General features: G+C 43.7%; 1 protein-coding gene across 1 annotated transcript in view; it reads right to left on the bottom strand.

The window, feature by feature from the left end:
- The window catches only part of PCYOX1L (prenylcysteine oxidase 1 like), a 102490-nt gene extending 90670 nt beyond the window's left edge, over positions 1-11820 (bottom strand). The window contains exon 1 of the mRNA XM_086931591.1: positions 11490-11820. Within this exon, the coding sequence (XP_086787717.1) occupies positions 11490-11598 (109 nt within the window). The 5' untranslated portion in view covers positions 11599-11820. The remainder of the gene's footprint in view (positions 1-11489) is intronic.
- Between the last annotated feature and the right edge of the window lie 10419 nt (positions 11821-22239).

The raw sequence follows: 22239 nt of genomic DNA, 5'->3' as shown, positions 1-22239 counted from the left end.
TCCAAAGATTTCTTTTAGACCTCCTAGACCTCTATCCTGACGGATTTGGTTGTCCAATTAGGATCAGAGTCACCAAATTCAGTGTTACAAACTTTTTAAAAGTTTACAAAGGTTTGAATTGCCAATGCTTGTTTGCGGTTGATGTCAAAGTTTTTAAATGCATTAAAAATTCATACCTCCGGAACTCAGTGTATTTTTGTCATCAAGGACTCTGAAAATTCATAAAAATGTGCTCTATTTTTATAAATTGTTGTCATGTCTCTTTTTTGTTGTATGACTTTCTTATTTTGTTTGATGCTGTTAAATGTTTTACACATTGTTCCTTTGCTAAATATTGCTGCTGCTATTGCTACCCAGGGTTGAGCTGAAGGTTTCCAAATAAGCCTGACTGGACCCAAGACAGGTTTTGTGAGTTTATTGAACGATTAGGCCTTACATCCATATCACATAATACACCAAGATCCTCACATCTGATATGAAATATATAAATGTATCGCATTTCACGAAAAATAATTCTGGTCCAATGACACATTCTTTAGAGCCACAGTAAAACAAAACTGATATGAGCAAATATTGATGATGTCTTCCTCATCTCATAGTACAATGACTTTGCAACGGAAAACAACTCTGTTCAGTCCTCTTTAATGCAATTTTTTATAGCTGCACAACTTTAACCCTTTGAATATAGGTTTGTTTAAGTCATTTGTTTCATTAAAATACATATTGAAAATGATAAAACACAAACCATATATGCAAATGCACAGTGAGTAATAAGCTATTTTATTACAATTGTTGAACCATCTAATCATGTCCTTTTATGGACGGACCCTAAGCAAAAAATGGGAATAAATAACTGCACAACTGCGTACATATTGTACATTTGCACACAGGGGATTTGAAAACATCATGAACTTTAAGATCACATGTTATTTTACTAATGAGACCAGCAGACAAAGCACTATAGCTAGATCTATATCTTCCAATACCTCAACATTTTTTATGGGATTTTTTTAAATTTCAGGACAGAATAAAAACAGCTTTATTTAAACAAAAAAAACACATCTGTACTGTAAGTAATTAACTACACTACACTATTTAGGTGTCTGTAGCAAAAAGAACACAAACTTATGTTTTCAAGCCAATAATGGTTGTTTTCATAGTAAATTACTTTTCTCTTTCTTTTCATGCCTTGCATCAACATGCATCTTTTATGTCACAGAAGGAAGTGTTGGTTGAAATGCTGAGCTAGCAGATGGATCTTACTGAATGACATGTTCCTCTTTTTAGGCCCAGATACTGACATTTTAGCTTGCTGCCACAGTTCATCTACTTTCAAAAAAGCTCAAAGAGGGACTTTCGGTCAGACCCCTTAAGCCACTCCTTTATTTGTGTCAGACCCCCTTCAACCACTGCTTGAAAAAAATCCTATCCACATTTTGCATGAGGTCAGAAGAGTATTTCAGTCTCAGCATGAGCAGTTGCCTATCCGGGATATTAGTCTGCCTGGCTAAAGAGTGCTTCCTTTTTTTATTTTATTTTTTATTGGGAATATAAGAGCAATTACAATGAATTGAAAACATTATTAAATTAATCCGGATATAAAAGCAGTAGTTCTTAGATGTCAAACAGAAAATTACAATCAATATAAATTATAGCAATATATATATATTCAGATGACAGAATGAAACAGGACCAAATTCATCGTATTTACAATTCATAAAAGTCTGATCTTAAAAGGATACACATGTAGATAAAAGCCCATAAAAAGAAAGATTTCATTTAGGCCATTACAACTTCGACTGCCTCCAGTCTGTGACTGGGGCCCAGAGCCTTCTTCCAAAATCCCGTGTTTTTAAGCCCTTTTGCTCATACAGACAAGATTCTATATTATGGATTCCCAGCAGCCTGGAGAGCCACATTTGGAAGGATGGAGCCGTAATATCCTTCCAACCTGCCGAAATTAAAAGCCTGAGCACAGCCACAGATATAAAAATCAATGCTTCTTCCTCTTTCCCCAGTTTTAAATTAGAGTCAGTGCCCAGAATCATTAGGGTAGAGTAGGGGATAGATCGATCTTATGACCTAGCAGCCCCTCCCAAAATGTTTCAATCTCGTTCTTAACTGGGGTTAAAAGGCTGCAGTTAAAAAACATATGTAATAGGTCTGCTTGACCATTCCCACACCTTGGACACGTATCGTCGGCCCTGACCCCCCAAGCAAATAATTTCGCCGGGGTATAATACAGATTGAATACCGTTTTGTAATGCTGAGCCTTTAAATTTGTGGCTCTAAAAATCTTTTTATTCAACAATAGGGCCTGGTCAACATCTATATCAGGATTTCTCAATTTCCTAGCCCAGGCTATCTCAGTCTTATCCACATCATCTTGGATCTCTAAAATGAGGATGTTATACAAGATCCTAATTTTTTTACACCCTCTAGTCAATGCATCCAGTATGGGCCTTATAGCGGGAGGTAACACTTTTGGTCTCTGGGCCTTCAATGATCGAACTAGTTGGGTGTAAACAAACCAGTGGTTATCTGGGATTTCAAAACTATTTTGTAGGGCAGAAAAACTTACTATCCCCTCTCCATCCATTAATTGCCAAAACGATTTAATGCCCAATCCTCCCCATGATTTGAAAGTCCTATCTGCTTCTAATGCTGAGAGGAGGCTTGGGTTATAGATATGTAAATATGGGTTAATTTTGGGAATGTTACAAAACTTTCTACAAGCCTTCCAAACTCGCCAAACACCTTCAATAATCTTATACCTCGCCTTCTTGTAGAATCTACGATCGATTTCACATAACATTAAACCCAGCGCTTTTCTTCCTAACAATAGCTCGAATATAGAGGGGGGACGCTCAATTTCTGTTGTGAAGTCATCAAAAACCGTCTCTGGCTGGAAAAGCACAGTCATTTGGGTCAGAAGACAGGTCCTATGATACAATTTTAGGTTAGGGAGAGCCAAGCCCCCCCAATCTTTCGGGAGGGACAACAAATTCGTGGACCGCCTTACCTTCCCAAATTGCCAGATAAATTTAATAAAAATTGATTCTAGATTTGTAATTATTTTCTCTTCGAGAAATAAGGTATGGCCCGAAATAAATATAGTATCTTAGGAAACATTGTCATTTTGACAGCATTCACCCTCCCAATCAATGACAAATGTAGTCAGTCCCACCTTCTCAAATCGGATTTGATTGAATTAATATGTGGTGTATAATTTTCTTCCACAATTTTATCTACAGAGGCATTAATTGTCACCCCTAGATAAACTGCTGCGTCTACAAATCTAGGATCAGACTTCACAATGTTTTTTGTGCAGATAGTCTGGGTCTTCGCCTCATTTAATAAATAACCTGAACTGGTACCAAATTTTTTCGTAAGATCTGACAAGACTTTCATTGCCTGCTGGGGGTCGGATGTGAATACCGCGATATCATCCGCGTATGCTAAAATGTTATTTTCAAATCCATTAAAAACCACTGGTCTTAACCTGGGACACCCTAATATGGCCTGGATTAACGGATCAATATAAAGGGAAAAAAGAATCGGGGAGCACAGGCACGCTTGACGAGTTCCTCTCTTTATTGGGACAGGTCCAATTTCTCACCCATAATCGTCAGTCTAGCAACCGGATCTTAGTACATCGCCTTTAATGCTCTAATAGTTTTCTGCCCAAACCCTCTTACTGCTAAGATATCCCAAAGAAAGCTCCATACCACCCGGTCAAAAGCCTTCTCTGCATCGAGCAGGATCATGGCCATCTCCCCTCCTGTGGCAGCATGGGCATCAAATAGAGCTATTGCTCTGCTGGTATGATCCGTCGTGCCACGTCCAGGGACGAACCCATGCTGCCAAGGGGAAACAAGACCGCCTATGATCCTGCCCAACCTCAAAGCCCAAATCTTAGAATATAGCTTGGTATCGGAGTTAATAAGAGAGATAGGTCTATATGACCTTGTATTCTCGCTGGGTTTCCCTTTTTTATGGAAAATAATGATGTTCGTCTCTTTCCATGAATCCGGGGTCTGCCCAGAACAAACAATCCCATTAAAAAGATCTACAAGAAGAGTAATGATTTCCGGTTCTATGCTTTTATACACCTCCAGGGGAATGCCGTCAGGGCCTGCAGCCTTACCCGAGGCTAACTCATGTAGTCTTAATCTCCAGTTGGGTAATATCCTGATCTAGTTCTTCTTGTAGTAAGGTATCAAGGCGCGGTCCTAAATCTTCAATATCATCCTGCTGTTCTCCGTCCCTAGCCTCCTCGCCGTATAGTCTCTGATAGAATTCTCTAAACACATATAATATCTCTTTAGCTTCAGTATATTCTTTACCACTTTCCACTATCTTTGAGATTACATTTTTAGGCTTCTCTTGTCTTAAGCGGAGAGCAAGAGCTCTACCGGCATGTTCGCCTGTTTCATAACGGTTGGTTCTAGTAGCCTGATATTCACCTATCGCCTTTTGGGTAGCCAATTTTTGTAATTCTGCCTTAATAGCAGAAAGGTTATTATAGCTATTTCTTCCACCCCCCCCGATGCTATAATCTTAACATGCTCTTCCTCAATAATCGTTAACCTCTCCTGTAGTTGGGTTTCCTCCATCCGTTCTTCCTTTTTCAGTTTTACTCAAAAACTAACCGTCTCACCTCTCAGAGCCGCTTTGAAAGATTCCCAAACTATATTACGGGAGGCGCTATACCGATTAGCATCAAAAAAGGCTTCCAACCAGTTCTTAATATGGGCTACAAATCTTGAATCTGCCAATAGTCTCCTCTCGAAGGTCCAGGAGGATTTCAGTCTTTCACCACCTACCCTTTTATATAAAATTATTAACGGGTTGTGATCTGACAGCACCCTCGGTAACCTAGTGATGGTAACTCTATTGATTTCTGAAGGAGATAAACAAATAGTCCAATTCAGAATGCTTCTGGGCTGGATTCGAGAAGTAAGTAAAGCCAGGGTTTTGTGGTTCTTTTGTACCCCAGACATCAGTTAAAGCCAATGATCCCATAAGTGCCTTGATTGCCCTGAAGACCCTAGGTTTGCGACCAACATACTTTGCATTATCATCCCAGTTAGCTGAGATGTTTAGATCCCCACACACTATTAGTGGTCCCGGCCAACCGACTAATTCAATCTCCAAGAAATCAAAAATCTCTGGGTCATCCCCGTTAGAACCGTAAATTACACACAAAGTTAGGCCAATTTCCAACTCTGAGATAACCCATCTGCCTTCACCCTTTTGACACCACCCAGGGATTTCCTAACCAAGATTGCTACCCCCCTAATCATAGAAGATTGCGAGGAGCAAGCAACCAACTCAAAACAGTTTAAGAACAGGAGGTTCCTCTTCGCCCATGGGAGATGCGTCTCCTGGAGACAGAGCACATCTATCTTATTAAATTTAACAAAATAGGCCAGTCTTTGTCTATACCTCCAGTCATTTAGGCCACCCACATTTAAAGTACAGATATTACAGTCTATCATCCTGTCTTTTATTTTGACGTCCCTGTGAGCCCTGTCGCTTAAATCTGCTACATTTTAATGTCTGCTCTTTTTGTCCGGATAAATCAACCAAAACAGTAATGCATTTTATATTCCCATTTTTCATTTTCAACCTTCGACACCCCCCCACCCCCTCTCACACTCCCCCCCCCACCCTACTCACCGACCCCCCTACCTCTACCCCCAACCCCCGCTCAGTGAGGCGCACAGATCTAGTCTGTGCATGTGATGGAAGTGACAGATATACAGTGGAAGCTGGAGGGGATGGAAAATAGGCTTCGAAGAAATAACCTGAGAGTTCGAGGAATCCCCGAGGGGGCAGAAGGATCAGACATAAGGGCTCATATCATCAAGCTTAATACAATTATTGTTTATGATTACGATACAACATACTGCTTACACTGCACCAAGGGTCACTTTGTACATAAACTGATTTCTGCTGCTTCCCCCCCCCCCCCCCCCCACACATGGTGATGTTATACGAAAGGGGGTTTTGCACCTTAATGTCAGGTCAAATGTGATGTCATGCTAAACACAGTTTCTGCATTTTCACTGCGTACTCTGTGATATTCCAAGGATCCATATTGCGGTTGTTCCACACCATGTCTGCTTTGCAAGATCAAGAACAAACACACTTTTTGTATGAACTTATTATGTCCATCAAACATATATCAAAGAGAGCTTTTAACCAGATCAGACTCCAGGATCGCTGTAACAACCTCTTGAGACCCTGCTCTCCACTGGCCTATCCAAAATGACCCTCGTATTTCCCAGGCTATCCTAGCCTGAATCCGAGTGAAATATCACTCGGAGTGAAAATAGGATGGTAACAATTCAATTCTTGGACATCAATATCCATATCGTCACAATTGTCTTTGATACTCTGAAGGTCCTAAAAGTTTTTAGCCTGGCTAGGGAAGTTCACACTGATACCACACTACCACTTCTACTGACTGCGACTGACAAAAGCTCACCCTTGCGCATCCCACTCCACCACATTATCACTCAATCACACCTCAGGGAATGAAACCAGCAGCACACACCCCGGTAGACTGAAATCATAACCTGAAATAAAGATACACTGACCAAAATAATGCCAAGAAGCTTACACACAGACCTGCCTTTAGCCACCACTGTTTCTTTGTGCAGCTTCCTTTTGCCAACCATCCTCCAGGTCATGTCCAGTTACCCGAAAAGGAAAAGAAAAATCAACAACTTTTTTTTATAAACCACACAAATTCACTGACTCACCACAGATGGACTCAAAATCTCATAGGCATGATTCCACTCGCATTTTATTACAGCACCTTACTACTGATAACAGCTCGCATCTTATTCACTAAAAACAAACTGTTTGAATGCAAAATGAAGCTGGATCGCTTGCACAATATGATATAAAGTGTGCAAAGTAAACTCTCCATCTCCCTCCCACAGGCTCTATCCTCCTAGGGACCCAACCCCTGTTACAGCTCACTCAAGACATCAACTCATGAAGAGGACAAGTGGCACAAGGGTGTGGAATATTTTAAGCTTTCTACTTGTCCAAATGAAAAAATAATGCAAAAAATCTTCTTGTCCTGTAAAGAAACTCGTTTTTCCTTTACTGTTGCTTAAATCAATTAGATAGCCCTGCACATTTTTTTTGTTTGGAATGTTCAGTTTCTGCTTCCAATTGATTGTGTAATTACTAAGTACAATGCAAGTTTGTTGTCTGAAATGTGCAGTTTTTTGCTTCAAATTGATTGGTAATTACTATGTACAATGTGTTGTGTTAAAATGTATCTTTTATGGCTAAAAATATCCGAAATAAAGATTAAACGAAATGAAATTAGATAGCCCCTGCACATGTGCATTACTAGTTGTTTTCTTTATACTACTATACAAAAAGAAAATAAAAATGCTAAAGTAAAACACCTTTCTTACAGCAACAATATCCTGGAGGGGCGTGAGACTGCCTAGGGTGCAATATGGTTGTCTTCATTATGAGACTTTTTCAGTTTAGAAGCATATCAACATATCTGTTTAAATCTGTTGCTCTGCTAATGTCGAGCTCGACCTGTTATGTTAAAGAGATTTCTTATAGCACAAACTAATCACCCCCGAAGTGGGTGCTACAACTACTGTTGCCTGTCATTGGCACCTGTGCTTCTGGGCACCATTTCTACTTATATCTTTAAAAATTCACATCTGCTGTTCCCGTTATTGTATTTTTTGTCATTTACTTATGATACTCTGTTTTTCTAATTCGGTTTGGGTTTTATTGTTTTGCATTTATTACTGTTTTGTTACTGTACAAATACTTTGCACATTGTCCTAAAATAGGCCGGTGTGCTCTGTGCCAGAGCTATCAAGGCTTTGAGGTCAGGCTAATTTAGTGACTTTTAAAGGGTTGAGATTATTCCTTGAGGTCGGAAGTCATTGACCCTAAATAATTCAAATTTCTTACACATACTAATTATGGCTTCTGGAAACCATGGAAAAGGCAACAGTTTCCATAAAGGCTTTGGCGTCGCTTCCCCTGCTGGTTTAGGCAGTCGCCTGTGCAGACTGCTTTACAGTAGTTGTTCATATTCACCTTATCAGCATCGGTAAAGATTAAAAATGTGCCTTTAATGATACCTTTAAATGGAAATATTTTGTGTTGTAGCCACAACCAGCCCACCCCCAACAACAGCTCTGTCTCCGTTTACCATAGCTTAACATCTAGTTGTCCATTTGAAAAAATAAATATTAAAAGACTTTTTACCCCTATGTATAACCGCACATCACATGGGGCGAGCAACACAAGTCATAACAAAAGCACCTAGTGCTTTAGAGCATTCCTCTAAATAAATTACCTCTAACGCACCCAGCACCCCCAAATACTCCATGATTATAGACTCTACTATACTCCCTCATACCACAAGCTCCACAGGTAGACAGTCTAAATATAATTAAAGATCAACCTACCCAAGCAACCTCAGAAAGATCAGCTCCATCAACCAAGTGATACATCTTCTACACATCACAGCAGAGCTGCCCTCCTGAACTGCAAGTCCGTGGCCTCAAATGATGCATCCAAATAGCCCTTTTTTCAAGACACATACGCTATTGCGTTCACAGAAACCTGATTCTTCTCACCTTCCATGTCAACATCCTCCACCATGACAGAACAGAATGAACTTATTGGACTTGCCATTATTCACCTGGAGTCCCTTAAATGCAAACTGGTTAACTCAATAAACTGCTTCTTGTTCCAATGCATTGCTGTGGAGGTAACTGACAGAAGACCTACACAACTAAGGACAAGCATCTTATACCACCCAACTAGCAGCAACAATTGTTTACTAGGGTTTCCTTGATTACAGCGGTGATCAACTCACCACCTCTTGTGGTCAGAGTTTACTTGGAGATTTCAGCCTCCACCTGCAAAATGACAAACATCTACATATAATACCTCAAATCCGTCCCCTATCATAAGGAAGCTGCACTGGGCCTGATTCCCACAAAGTAAAGTCACATATAAATCTCTTACGCTCTCAAATTAAATTCTTCATATCAGTTCTTCCTTTTAAAACATTGTCCTTAACACGCCCTCCCCATGTTAAACTGGATATGAAAAGGTAACACACCGAGCCTGAAGCATATTGAAAACAAGCATTAGCAAACCCAAGAGGATTGTCTTTAATATGCTAACCTTTGCAAAGATAGGGATGAATACATGTGCACAAACTATTTATGACATGTCTCTGGGTAACTTGTTCTGTTCTTTTTCTCCTATTTCTGTACCCTGTTTTTTTATTCCCCAAGCTTGGGGTGCGGTTCTATTTAATTCCTTAAGCTTGAGTTTGCTAGTGCACGCTTTGTTTGTAGTTCAACCTAATGCGGAGATAGAAGGGGGAGAGATGGGAAGAGACCACTCTCGATTTTTATTTATAGCTCAGGTGTATTTATTGGACATCCATGTGATTTGTTTATACTTCGGAAATAATGACATTTTAAGCAAACAAAACAATTTTGATTATTAGCGTAGTCCAATTCAGAAAACATACACGTCCTCAGCATTTTGAGGCATCCTCAAAGGGGATTAAACTGTATACAAATAATCACTATAATCTGGCGATTACGCAGTGGTCAACATGTATGAACAGTATAAGGATCCTTATGAAACGTAAACATCAGTCCACTAAAATGTTGAAACATTGGCCTCTGCAGTTTAAACGTCATAGAACCATATCATACAATATATTATAACACAAGTTATTGATGCTCAACAAAATTACGCCCAATGCTCTCAGAGGCCACTGCGTGTTTACCACCATAAGTAATACACAAAATGGTTAATAAATAAGACAGTAGTCACTTAACATACATGGTCCTGAAAATATCCCATATTTAGAACTGGGAATATAAATTAAACAATTATAGACTATTTGGAAAAGTAGTGAGCATATTATTAGGTAGTCTTGTCCCAATGCATAATTCACTGCATCATTCTTAGCTTATACTGCTTCGTGTTGCCTAGTGCTCCGCTCCTTTGAGAATTAGATTGTTTCTTTTAAAAATAAATTATATTGGGCTTGATTCACTCATTCATTGTAAATTCAATGTGAAGTCAAGTATAGAAATAGCTTATTTCACGAGTGATAATACATCATTATTTTTACAAAATCATATATTTAAACAACCTAAATTAACTACCATAGATAACCTTACCACTATTATACCCTAGCACTTGCGGGGTGCACAAAGATATCTACAGCATGTCCATTAACAACAAAATTCAGCCTGTTTGGGACAAATCAGAGCAGACTTGCTGCCAAAAAGTGAGCGAGGAAAATCAACCTCCCGGCGAAATTTTTCCTCCTTCGCGATCATCAACATTTACTTGGCGAGTGCGGACAATAAACATCCTGGCGATATTTCTCAACGCAGGGTGGTCAGGTTCCTCATAGCGAGTGGTCGCGTATGCTCACAACCGCTAGCGATGAGAAACTGCTTGTTCGCGTTGACAAAGCTGCTGCCCAAGTGAAAATCTACTCGAGCGACAGAAAAGGGAAAGGAGGGACTGCTTGCGCAGTGCTAGGTGCCGTTCGCGATGATTGCACAGTGCCGGTAAGCATCCGCACTGTGCAATCACAGCAAACTGCATTTTTCTATGGAACTTCGCTGCTTGCGGAGCGCGGCAGAGTCTTTTTGCCACTTCGCGTACTCCGACCAGGCTTACATGTTGCCAATTTCTGGAGGCAAAGATCTAAAAAAATTGCAGGTGCACAAATGGTTAGGTTTCACAAAACTACATCACCCAGAATGCACCCAATTATTCTAGAAGTGGTCAGCTCGAGGTCCTATTGGACCTTCGAGCCCAAAACGACCAGAGCTTTTAGTATGGCTTCCGTCTATCAAGCGCCAAGAATGAAAAACAAAGTTTAAACTTTTAGTGTTAAAAAAGAGAGAAAGAGGTAGCCATCTAGTGGGTGAACTGCATAATGAACAACCAGAAAACCTGCGAGTGATCCTGGCGTTCCCACTTGACCAAAATGTGTGATCCTAGACACATATTTTCCTTTTTTAGAACTTCGTTACCTTACATGAGGGTTCTGTGCAATACGGGAGTTCAGGGTAAGCGCTGTGCAAAAATAGAATAGTGTTAAAGATTTTTTTTACTTTAAAAAGACTATCATATTTTCACACGTTTGTTGCATGGTTTGAATGACAATTATTTGAGGGTTTAGCTCCCACTGTCCCTTCCGCGTCTGTCCCCACCCACCCCACGTGCTTGATTAACGCCCCCGCCAACCCCACGTGAAATGTAGCTGCTCGCTTCTTATCCAGGTTCCCCGTCCATTCCATACTTTTCATGCCACAAACCTAGCTTCTCTCTCCATGCTTGGACATGGACTCCACTTGACCTCATCCCAGACCACCCTTCGTGACAGATTACTCGCCTCCGCCTCCCACCATGCCGGAACAATGCACCCTCATTATTACCAATCCTCTGGGGCGGGACAGGTGTGTCCTGTGCCCAGCATCGAACCTGCAGAGCAGCCAGTGCAGTTACAATGAACAGCTGGGTCCCGGTCTGTCCAGCGGACGCCATCGTGGAGCGGGCAGAGGATGCTGGGAGTTCTGCGGGAGTGGACCGGCACCTAGAGGTGCATGAGGCACGTGAGAGCGCCGGGAGGGCACCACGCTAGATGTACGGGGAACTGAGGCCCAGCCGTCTGCAAATCCCCGACCTCGAGTACCCGCATGACAGGCTCCGCCTCTTACACTGCCACCGGAGCTGCGATGAGAGGTAACAGGCCCCACCTCCGGAATCATGCCCCGCCCTCTTGCGACATGTACCGCATGGGATATTTACAAAAAAACAGAATTACAACGGCGTTTGCTGCCTCCCGCAGGTCAGATGAGTGAAACGCAGGATGATGAAGTTGGTTTCTCCTTCAGCACTAGAAACTCGGGGACCCTAGCAATTAATTTTTACTCTGTTTACCCCCTACTATAAAATCGGTGACAGTTTGAGGGAACGTATGGAATTTTTGTTTAGGAGTAAAAATGGTAAATAGACATCGTGGACCTCTGGGACTGAAGCTGCACAGTATGGATTCTCCAAAAATAAGAAGAAACGGCGAGCGTGAGAAAATGACATGTTCTCTAACTCAATAGAGAGGGAATTAGGACTTTAAATATTCACATGCCCCCCCCCCCCTTTCACGTCCTCCAGTTTCTTATGCAAGCATACGTTGCCCTAGTGGAATGTTTTGTTGACCAGTTCTTCTATGAGATGTGGCCTGTACATTTTTGGAGATTGAACTATGTAGTGATAAAATAATTACAAGATAATCGAGATTTAAAAAAGGAAAAATCGAAACCAGAACTATTTGATATCATTACCCAATTCCAAGATGCAATTGGAATCATAAGGATCGCATTAGGGTTGCAAGGGCTGATTTTAGAAGAATAATTAAACGCGCCAAATTGGATTGGGAGGAAGATAGATGGCAGGCCATTAAGACTGCTTTAGATTCCAAGGATAGCAGATCTTTCTGGAATTTGGTCCACACCGGAAAAACCGAGGGAAGGACCACTATCGATCCTAACATTGACGAACAATCTTGGTATTTATGTTTTAAAGAATTGTATTCTGGTTCGTCCCCTCCCATGAATGATAGTAATCCATCCCAATATTATTTTAATTTGGGATTGATACAGGAAACACCCCCATTCACAATTGGTGAGGTACTACTAGCTCTAGCAAAGCTGCAGCCTAATAAGGCGCCCGGTTTGGATAGGATCCCAGGGGATTTGTTTAAAAACGAACAGACAGTATGGGCACCATATCTTTTATTGCTTTTTAATGAGATACTCTATGGCCTTCCTGTATCGCCGACATGGGCAGGGGCAGAGATTGTCCCCCTCTTTAAAAAAGGGTCTCCGATTGAGCCTGCGAACTACAGGCCAATCAGTCTTATTGATGTCACGCAGAAAATTTATGGAAGGATATTATTGGGCAGATTACAGGAGTGGATTGAAGACCAAGACATATTAACCCCATTACAAGCAGGATTCAGAACTAAAATTTCGACTACAGACCAACTGTTTAGGCTCCAGTTAATTTACTGGAAGCATGTAGTATTGGAAGGGGGGAGTTTGTATCTTACATTTGTAGATTTGAAGTCGGCGTTTGATATGGTGGATCGTGACCAGATGTGGAACATCCTGCTGGACATGGTAGTCCCGCCATATCTTTGCCAACAACTCAAACGCCTTCATGAAAATACATATGCTAGGGTAAGATATGGTAAGAACGGCTCATTAACAGCGCCCTTCCCAGTCAGAAAGGGAGTCAGGCAAGGCTGTGTATTAGCCCCGACCCTCTTTTCTTTATTTTTAAATGGTCTAATGGATGATCTACTTGTCGCCAAGGATCTGGACGCTCCGAGAATTTTATCATCTAAATTCCCCGGCCTAATGTTCGCGGACAACACCCTGCTCCTCTTTAAGTCATCAATGGGGATGCAGAGGGTGTTGAACGAATTTGCCCAGTTCTGTAAGAAGCGGAAATTGGTAGTCAATATTAACAAAACAAAAAATATGGTGTTTAATGCCACTACCACTAACTGCCCACATCCTTTGATGGATGATAGACCATTAGAGCAAGTCAAATTATTTGACTATCTGGGTCTGTCATTAAGCGATAAGATGGGATGGGGCACCCAAATTGGGAAGGCCAATCTGAAATTAACCCAGGCTATAGAGGGTCTAAAGAAAGTGCACAAGTCTTGTGCGACAAAGATCATAAGCCTGTTGCTTGAGATTTATAAGGTCCAAGCTAGGTCAGCTGCCACATATGGGGCAGAGCTATGGGGTCATTGTTCCCCCAATTCCCTACAACTTACAGAAAGCAAGTTTATTAGAAACATCCTAGCATTACCATTAAGTACGCCCCTGTTGCCACTAAGAATGAATCTGGGTATCCTCCCAATAGAGGAATTAACATCGGCAAGGCCGCTGCTATATTGGCAGCAGGTGTGGAGCACACCGGAACTGAGACATTACAGGGACGAATTGAAAGCGGTATTGTCACTACTGGGGGCTGTAGGTCGCATACCCTGGCTGTTGTTTGTCAGGGATTCCTTTCGTGCTATGGACAGGGAGGATTTATGGATTACCCCTGAGGAATCATGCCCAGCTATTTCCAAAAGTCAATTAGCTAAGGCTGTGAAAACCTACAAACTCATTAGCTTAATTCAGGGAGTAGCAACGACTAGTTTAACGCATGTGTTCCTTGATTTTAAGTTAGTGTATCAATTCGAACTGATTTCAGATCAGATCCAGCCGCCTCTAGCCAGGAAGCTGTATCTGCAATTCAGATACGGGACACTCCCGCTCTATGCAGTAACTGATAAGTGGGCTGGGGGTATAAAGTCTTTATGCCCAGGATGCATGGTTGAGGAGGAAACAGTGACCCACGTAATGTTGTTTTGCCCTGCGTATAAATTAATTAGGGCAAAATGGATCATTCAACTGTGCAGAAATATGGGCATTAGAAATTATCGAGACTTTTTAAGGATCCTGAAATCTGACACTGCATTAGTATATGCTGTGGTGTGTTCAAAATTTCTTTTCGATATGTGGCTCAAACGTACGTTTTTGTTAAAAGAAGCTATGTAGCCGCTAGTGATTTATTTCTTTGGACACAATTTTTACTCTACTAAAGTCGGATGTTCCTCTTTCCTTTTTAAAAAACAAACAAAAAAAAACAAAAAAACATTGTGTGGGGAACGGGATCGGGAGAATGAGAGTCGCCACAAACTGGAGTCTATCTTTAACCGTTTTTATTCGGTTTGACAATATCGGGGTATTCTCAAAAAGGGGAATCAAGAACACAATGTCAGGTGGGGTACACAACACAAGCTTGGAATCTCTCCGTTGGGGAACTTCCGGGGTCTTCGGTTCCCGTCTTGACTCAACCAGAGATGGTCGCTGGTCCGGAGATAAGCTCGGGAAAAGGAAAAGAAAAGCAGCCACGTTAGGGGTTGGGGTCGATATGTACAACAGGTGAGAGGAGGGTAGGGTAGTGAGGGATCACCAGGGTGCTACCACCATCTATAGCAGTCTATAAGTGTAGACGGACGGCAAGGTACGGTGACAGTGACCACCCTCAGGCTACCCCGTCCCACCCCGTTATTTAAACAATCCCTGAAAACGCCCTCGTACCTTGTGGAGCCACACTTCTCCCCTGGAAGTGTGGCGGGGCGGCTCGTGGTAACGTTGGCCTCCTGGCTTGTCGAGTCTCTGCTCCAGGGGTCCCAAAAGCGGTTCCACGGTACTTCCTCCTTCTTCGTCCGTGGCGTCCTCCTCGTGCTTGGCGTCTTCCTTGTGCTTCAGCTGGCGTTCCAAAGGTTCCGCGCCGACAATCGAAGATGGGGCTTCCTTAAACGCCTCCAGCTCGTCCGATTGGACAGTGGCAAATGACGTCCGGTCACCTGATTGGTCGACTGCTGGAGATGCCGGAGAACACGCCCCCAGCGTCACAGAAGGTGGATACAGTGACGAATGTACCGGAGGTAGAGCCGGGGAAATCCAGGAAACGTCCAAAGGATCCTGCGGACGGGGTGGAAAGGAAGAAACGTTAGCAGGTACACCCCGTCCGTCCGAGTCAGGGAGCTCATCCAAGTCAGGGAGCTCGGCTTTGTGACACATCCCACCCCCAGGATTGACCCGATCGGGGGGAATCGGATAACGGGACAGAAAGTCAACATTCCCCTGCAAGGAACCCTTTCGGTGATGGACCTCAATCTGGAAAGGCTGCAGGGCCAAGAACCAACGCAGGATGCGATCATTGTTCCCTCTGTTACGTTGGAGCCAGGTCAAGGGAGCATGATCCGTATACAACACAAACGGCCTCCCTTCGAGATAGTATCTCAATTTTTCCACTCCCCAACGGACAGCCAGGCATTCCTTTTCAATCGTAGAATACGCCTGTTCCCTAGGAAACAGCTTGCGACTGATAAAGAGCACAGGTCTTTCAGCCCCTTTCTCGTCCTCCTGGGAAAGAACCGCTCCAATACCAACCCCAGAAGCATCCGTCTGGAGGATAAACGGTTTGAGGAAGTCAGGAGAAATGAGAACAGAGGAAGAAGTCAAAGCGTCCTTCAAAGCCTGGAAGGCCAAAGTCTGCACAACAGAAGGAGTGGGAAGTGCAGCAGACTTAATGTTCTTCCCGAGGAGGTCAGTGAGAGGACCGGCGAGACTAGCAAACTGAGCAATGAATCGGCGGTAGTAACCCACCAACCCCAAGAAGGCCCTGAGTTCTTTTTTTGTAGAGGGGTAGGGTAATGCTTTGATTGCTTCTAGTTTCTCAGTCTGGGGTTTAATCTGACCGTCCCCTAAAAGGTACCCGAGATACTTGACCTGTTGGAAAGCAAATCGGGATTTTTTTGCATTAATGTGTAGATTGGCATCCTTTAGACTTGTCAGTATATTCCCAAGGTGTTTCAAATGGTCATCCCATGTCTTGCTAAACACTACAATGTCGTCCGGTAGGCCGACGCATAGTGTAAGTGAGGTGCCAGTAGTGTATCCATGACCCTCTGAAACATTGCTGGCGCCCCATGCAACCCAAAGGGAAGTACCGTGAAGTGGTAATGACCAGAAGGGGTTGAGAAGGCCGTCTTTTCCATGTCTTTAGGAGCAAGGGGTATCTGCCAATATCCCTTGGTGAGATCTATGGTGGTGATGTACCGAGCCTCTCCAAGGCGTTCCAGTAGTTCATCGACCCTAGGTAAGGGGTATGCGTCTTGTTTAGACACCCGGTTAACGGCCCTGAAGTCGATACAAAAGCGGATACTACCGTCAGGCTTCGGTACCAAGACCACCGGTGAGCACCAGTTACTGTGGGAAGAAACTATGATCCCGGATTTCAGCATACTGTCTACCTCGGCCTGGAATGCTAAGCGTCTTGCCTCTGGGATTCGGTAGGGCTTTTGTTTTACCACTGTATTGGGGAGAGTAGGAATACTGTGTTCCGCCAAGTGGGTACGGCCCGGTTGATCCGAGAAGACTTCTGTATGAGACAAGAGTAGGTCTTTAACTTCTTGTTGCTGGGTAGCAGACAGATCAGGATTGATAGGAGCAGCACTGACTGTATGGTTTGTATCGAGTACAGGAGACGCCACATTGACTGTCTGGGGGGGTTTCCCTAACCATTTTTTAAGTATGTTGACATGATACATTTGGGTTTTGCCTCTTCCTAACTGTACCAAGTAGGTAGTGCGTCCTATTTTCCTCAAAATTTTGAAGGGTCCCTGCCACTCCTTCCTCATTTTATGTGTAGAGGTGGGTAATAGAATCAAAACCCAATCGCCTACATCCAATACCCTCCACTTCGTATCACGATCATATAGGGTTTTCTGTTTGGTTTGAGCCACCGCTAAATGCTCGTGAGCAAGTGTCCTAAGTTTGTGTAACCTGCTCTGTAGTTGCCTGGTGTAATCCAACAGGGCCTCAGCTTCCTGTGCTCCCTCAGTCTTCCAACTATCTTTAGTGATTTCAAGAAGCGTTCTAGGGGGTCTCCCAAACAACAATTCAAATGGAGAGGTCCCTAGACTGGACTGTTTCTGACTACGGAGCACAAAGAGGGCCAGAGGCAATAACTGGTCCCAGTTATTCCCATCACCAGACAACAATTTCTTTAATGTTAGCTTAAGGGAGCCGTTGTATCGCTCAACCAAGCCGTCTGTTTGGGGGTGATACACAGATGTCTTAATGTGTTTGATGTTTAATTGTTTGCATACCTGTTGCATCAAACGGGAAACAAAAGGGGTGCCCTGATCGGTAACAATCTCCCTTGGAAAACCCATACGAGAGAATACCTCAACTAACCTCCGGGCTATCGCTGCTGAAGTGGCTGCTTTAAGAGGAAAAGCCTCGGGATATCTCGTGGCGTAATCAACCAAGACCAGGGCGTACTGGTGTCCTCGGGAAGATTTCAGCAAAGGGCCGATTAAGTCCATTCCTATACTATCAAATGGGACCCCTATAATAGGCATGGGTACCAAAGGGACAGGAGGAACAGTGTAGGGGTTCAGTTTCTGGCATATTCTACACTCCTGACAATATTTTTGGACTTGGGCGTAAATACCTGGCCAAAAGAAATGTCGCAATATGGACTGACCCGTTTTTTCCACCCCAGAGTGGCCAGCTAACAGATGAGCATGACCAAAAAACAATATCTGATCACGAAAATCATTCGGGACCAGCAGTTGAGGTTCAGCGTCAGCTTTGGCGAGTCTATAAAGTAGGCCATTCTTTTCAATAAATGTGGGATAACTTCTGGTGGACGGATCTTGTCCGTTTCGTGCAACCTGCCATGCATTTGTGAGACTTGCATCGTTTAATTGGGCAGTCCTGAAATGGGTGTCCCTGGCCCAGGGTTCTGCGGCTAACAAGGTGTCACGGGGAAGGGACAAGTGGTGAAGTGTATCTAACAACAAAGTGCTAAAGGAAGGGTTATCTGTCCCTATGATTATGGGTTTGGGTAAACCAGCCATAACCCCTACGACAACTTCCATGTTTTTCCCTGAAGGTGTGTACAACGTGACTTTGGCTACAGGATACTCCTTAACGTCCCCATGGACACAACGGATACTGACCCGTCTCCCCGCAATGAGAGAGCTGTGGTCTACCAGCTCTTCTCTTATAACTGAATGTTTGCAGCCGGAATCCAACAATGCTCTTATACTAGTACCGTTCAAAGAGACCCGTACATAGAAAGTGGTTCCAGTTTCTTGAGCATACAGGATGCTCACGTCCATGGGTTCGTCTTCTCTTTCTTTCTTTTTCCTACAGAACCGAGCAATATGACCCCACTCTCCGCAGTCATAACATTGAGGTCCTGAGTTTGGAAGTTCAGGTCGTTGGAACCGCACCTTTGGTGGCTCTGGTTTTGGTTTTTGGAACTTTTTATCAGTTTTGACAGGTGACAAGACTTTAGCGGTTTTCTCAGGTTCCCTCATGTAAGGCTTACCCTGAGCCCGGGCGTAACAAGTCGCCATTTCTATAGCATGTTCCAATGTTAAACCCGCATGTTGTTTAAGCCACCTCTGCGTGCTATAGGGAAGGGCCTCGATGAACTGTTCAAGATATACTTTGTTCATAATGGCATCAATGTTTCCTTCATGGGGCTTTAGCCATAAGTCCGCAGACTCCTTTAACTTGAAAAACAAGGTTTTGGGTAAATCCCCGGGAGACCCTTTTTCTTGACGAAACCGAAGTCGATGTGTTTCCTCGTCTACCCCCAACCTATCGAGGATATACTGTTTCACAATCGCATAAGCAGTGGTTCCATCCCGGTTCACTGTCTGATACGCTGCCAGGGCCTCACCAACTAACAAAGGCGCCAAATAGAAGGGCCACCTATCCCCAGGCCAGGAACTGGCTCTTGCAGCTCTTTCAAAGTTCAAAAAGAAAGCAAGGAGGTCCTCGCCTGGACTAAATTTCTGTAGCGGTACAACAGTGCCTGGAGGTGGGGCTGTAGCCCTTCCTTGTCCTAACACAGTCATTAGTTGTGTTTGTCCCTCCGCCAATTTTAGTATGTTATCGGACTGGGTCTGAATGGCTTGGGAAAATGCAGTCCTGTCTGCTTCCATTTGGGTTAATATATTTTCCATTCTGTATCGGATGGCGTGGTTCACTGGTTGATCCGAGTCACGGCACCATTTGTGGGGAACGGGGTCGGGAGAATGAGAGTCGCCACGAACTGGAGTCTATCTTTAACCGTTTTTATTCGGTTTGACAATATCGGGGTAGTCTCAAAAAGGGGAATCAAGAACACAATGTCCAGTGGGGTACACAACACAAGCTTGGAATCTCTCCGTTGGGGAACTTCCGGGGTCTTCGGTTCCTGTCTTGACTCAACCAGAGATGGTCGCTGGTCCGGAGATAAGCTCGGGAAAAGGAAAAGAAAAGCAGCCACGTTAGGGGCTGGGGTCGATATGTACAACAGGTGAGAGGAGGGTAGGGTAGTGAGGGATCACCAGGGTGCTACCACCATCTATAGCAGTCTATAAGTGTAGACGGACGGCAAGGTACGGTGACAGTGACCACCCTCAAGCTACCCCGTCCCACCCCGTGATTTAAACAATCCCTGAAAACGCCCTCATACCTTGTGGAGCCACACTTCTCCCCTGGAAGTGTGGCGGGGCGGCTTGTGGTAACGTTGGCCTCCTGGCTTGTCGAGTCTCTGCTCCAGGGGTCCCAAAAGCGGTTCCACGGTACTTCCTCCTTCTTCGTCCGTGGCGTCCTCCTCGTGCTTGGCGTCTTCCTCGTGCTTCGGCTGGCGTTCCAAAGGTTCCGCGCCGACAATCGAAGATGGGGCTTCCTTAAACGCCCCCAGCTCGTCCGATTGGACAGTGGCAAATGATGTCCGGTCACCTGATTGGTCGACTGCTGGAGATGCCGGAGAACACGCCCCCAGCGTCACAGAAGGTGGATACAGTGACGGATGTACCGGAGGTAGAGCCGGGGAAATCCAGGAAACGTCCAAAGGATCCTGCGGATGGGGTGGAAAGGAAGAAACGTTAGCAGGTACACCCCGTCCGTCCGAGTCAGGGAGCTCATCCAAGTCAGGGAGCTCGGCTTCGTGACACATTGTTAATTCTTGAAATGTTTTTATGCTCTTAACCTTAAATTATGTTTTATGCTAATTTTTAAACATTATAATTGATTCCCTTGTATTTCTATTGCGTCCTCTGTGTAAACTGTTTGAGTCGATAATGAAATGAAACTGCAATCGTTAATGCTGCTATTGATTATGTTTTAATATATTGCTCAAGTTTATCTGTGCTTTTATGGCTGAAATAGCCGCAATAAAGCTTAATGAATGAACTTAAGGCAAGAATGGACCAGAGCCACTTATCCCAGATTGACGCAATCTGCTACACTGTAATGGAGGCAAATATGGGATGGAGTAATGCTGCATGCTTATGGGTTATTTAAAGTATTAGGGGTGTACATTCAGGGTTAACAAAGCTGTAGTTTAAAAAAATGCTAAATAGTTCTATGTAGGCTGATATGTACGCTGTTCTAATGAATCTTTAAGGCGTTGTGATATGTTTAATGTGAATAATGGTGTCATTGAAGTTGTTTTTAAAAGGCACAATTTGCAATGTAGATGTATTTAAAAAAAGTGTAAAGGGTTGTTACGTCTGTGACACAGATGGTGGGAGTAGTGTAAGAGTGAGCAAGTACCCTATATAATATACATTGCTTACATGTCAAAAAACAAATAATCCAGTTCTGTACTCACCAAGCCGTTGTTATGGGCGCGTCAGAAGCAGTGGTATGTTGTCCTTGTAGGAGATCCTGCAGGGTGTTCCTCCAGTATGTATGGCCAGGATGTAGTGTGACCATGGTTGTTAGGGTCTGTATGGGGCTTGCAACCCCTTTATTTATAAATAAAAATGGCCCCTGGAGGGCTCTGGACCGTGGGGCTGTGGTGTTTTACAAAAGGGTGTGAGAAGTACTAGCGGGGTTACAGACTCACAAGCAGAAGGGTCCAGCGGCTTGTAGCAGCGTCTATATAAAGGTGGCTGTATAGAAAATAGGATGGCTGTGAATGTACTTGATGTTTTAAGTTTTCTCTAATATATATATTTTTTCTGTTTATATTCTAGAAGCGTCTCAGAAACACTTCCAGATCCACACCGACCCTAGGACCACCCTTAGAGGCACCCTCATCTACAGGCCACCAGGAACCTGTACACAATTCAGCGAAGACATCACCGACTTCATCAGCCCACACACCCTTGCCTCCGAGAACTACATCCTACTAGGAGACCTCAACTACCACCTTGAAAACAAACACGACAGCAGCACCTCCACCCTTGTGGATAACCTGGCCAACCTCGGACTCAAACAACTTGTTGATACCCCCACCCATATAGCCGGACACACGCTCGACCCTATCTTCACCTCCAGCAAACACATCTCCTTCGACCGCACCACAGCTCTCCACTGGACGGACCACAGCTGTGTTCACTCCAACTACAAAACCACCCTGACCCACAACCGCCCCCAAGCTATTCCTCGGAGAAACTGGAACAAAATCACCTCAGACCAACTCCTCACTTCACTCAACCAAAACCCTCCCACCCCTTCACTGGACCCAAACCAAGCGGCCACCAATCTCAAACAATGGATCACCCACAGTGCTGACGAACTAGCACCCCTGAAA

Source organism: Lissotriton vulgaris, chromosome 7 (genome assembly GCF_964263255.1).
Source record: "Lissotriton vulgaris chromosome 7, aLisVul1.2, whole genome shotgun sequence".
In the NCBI taxonomy this organism is placed as follows: domain Eukaryota; kingdom Metazoa; phylum Chordata; class Amphibia; order Caudata; family Salamandridae; genus Lissotriton; species Lissotriton vulgaris.
Note: the sequence above shows the minus strand (reverse complement) of the source record. Positions and strands in the feature narration are given on the sequence as shown.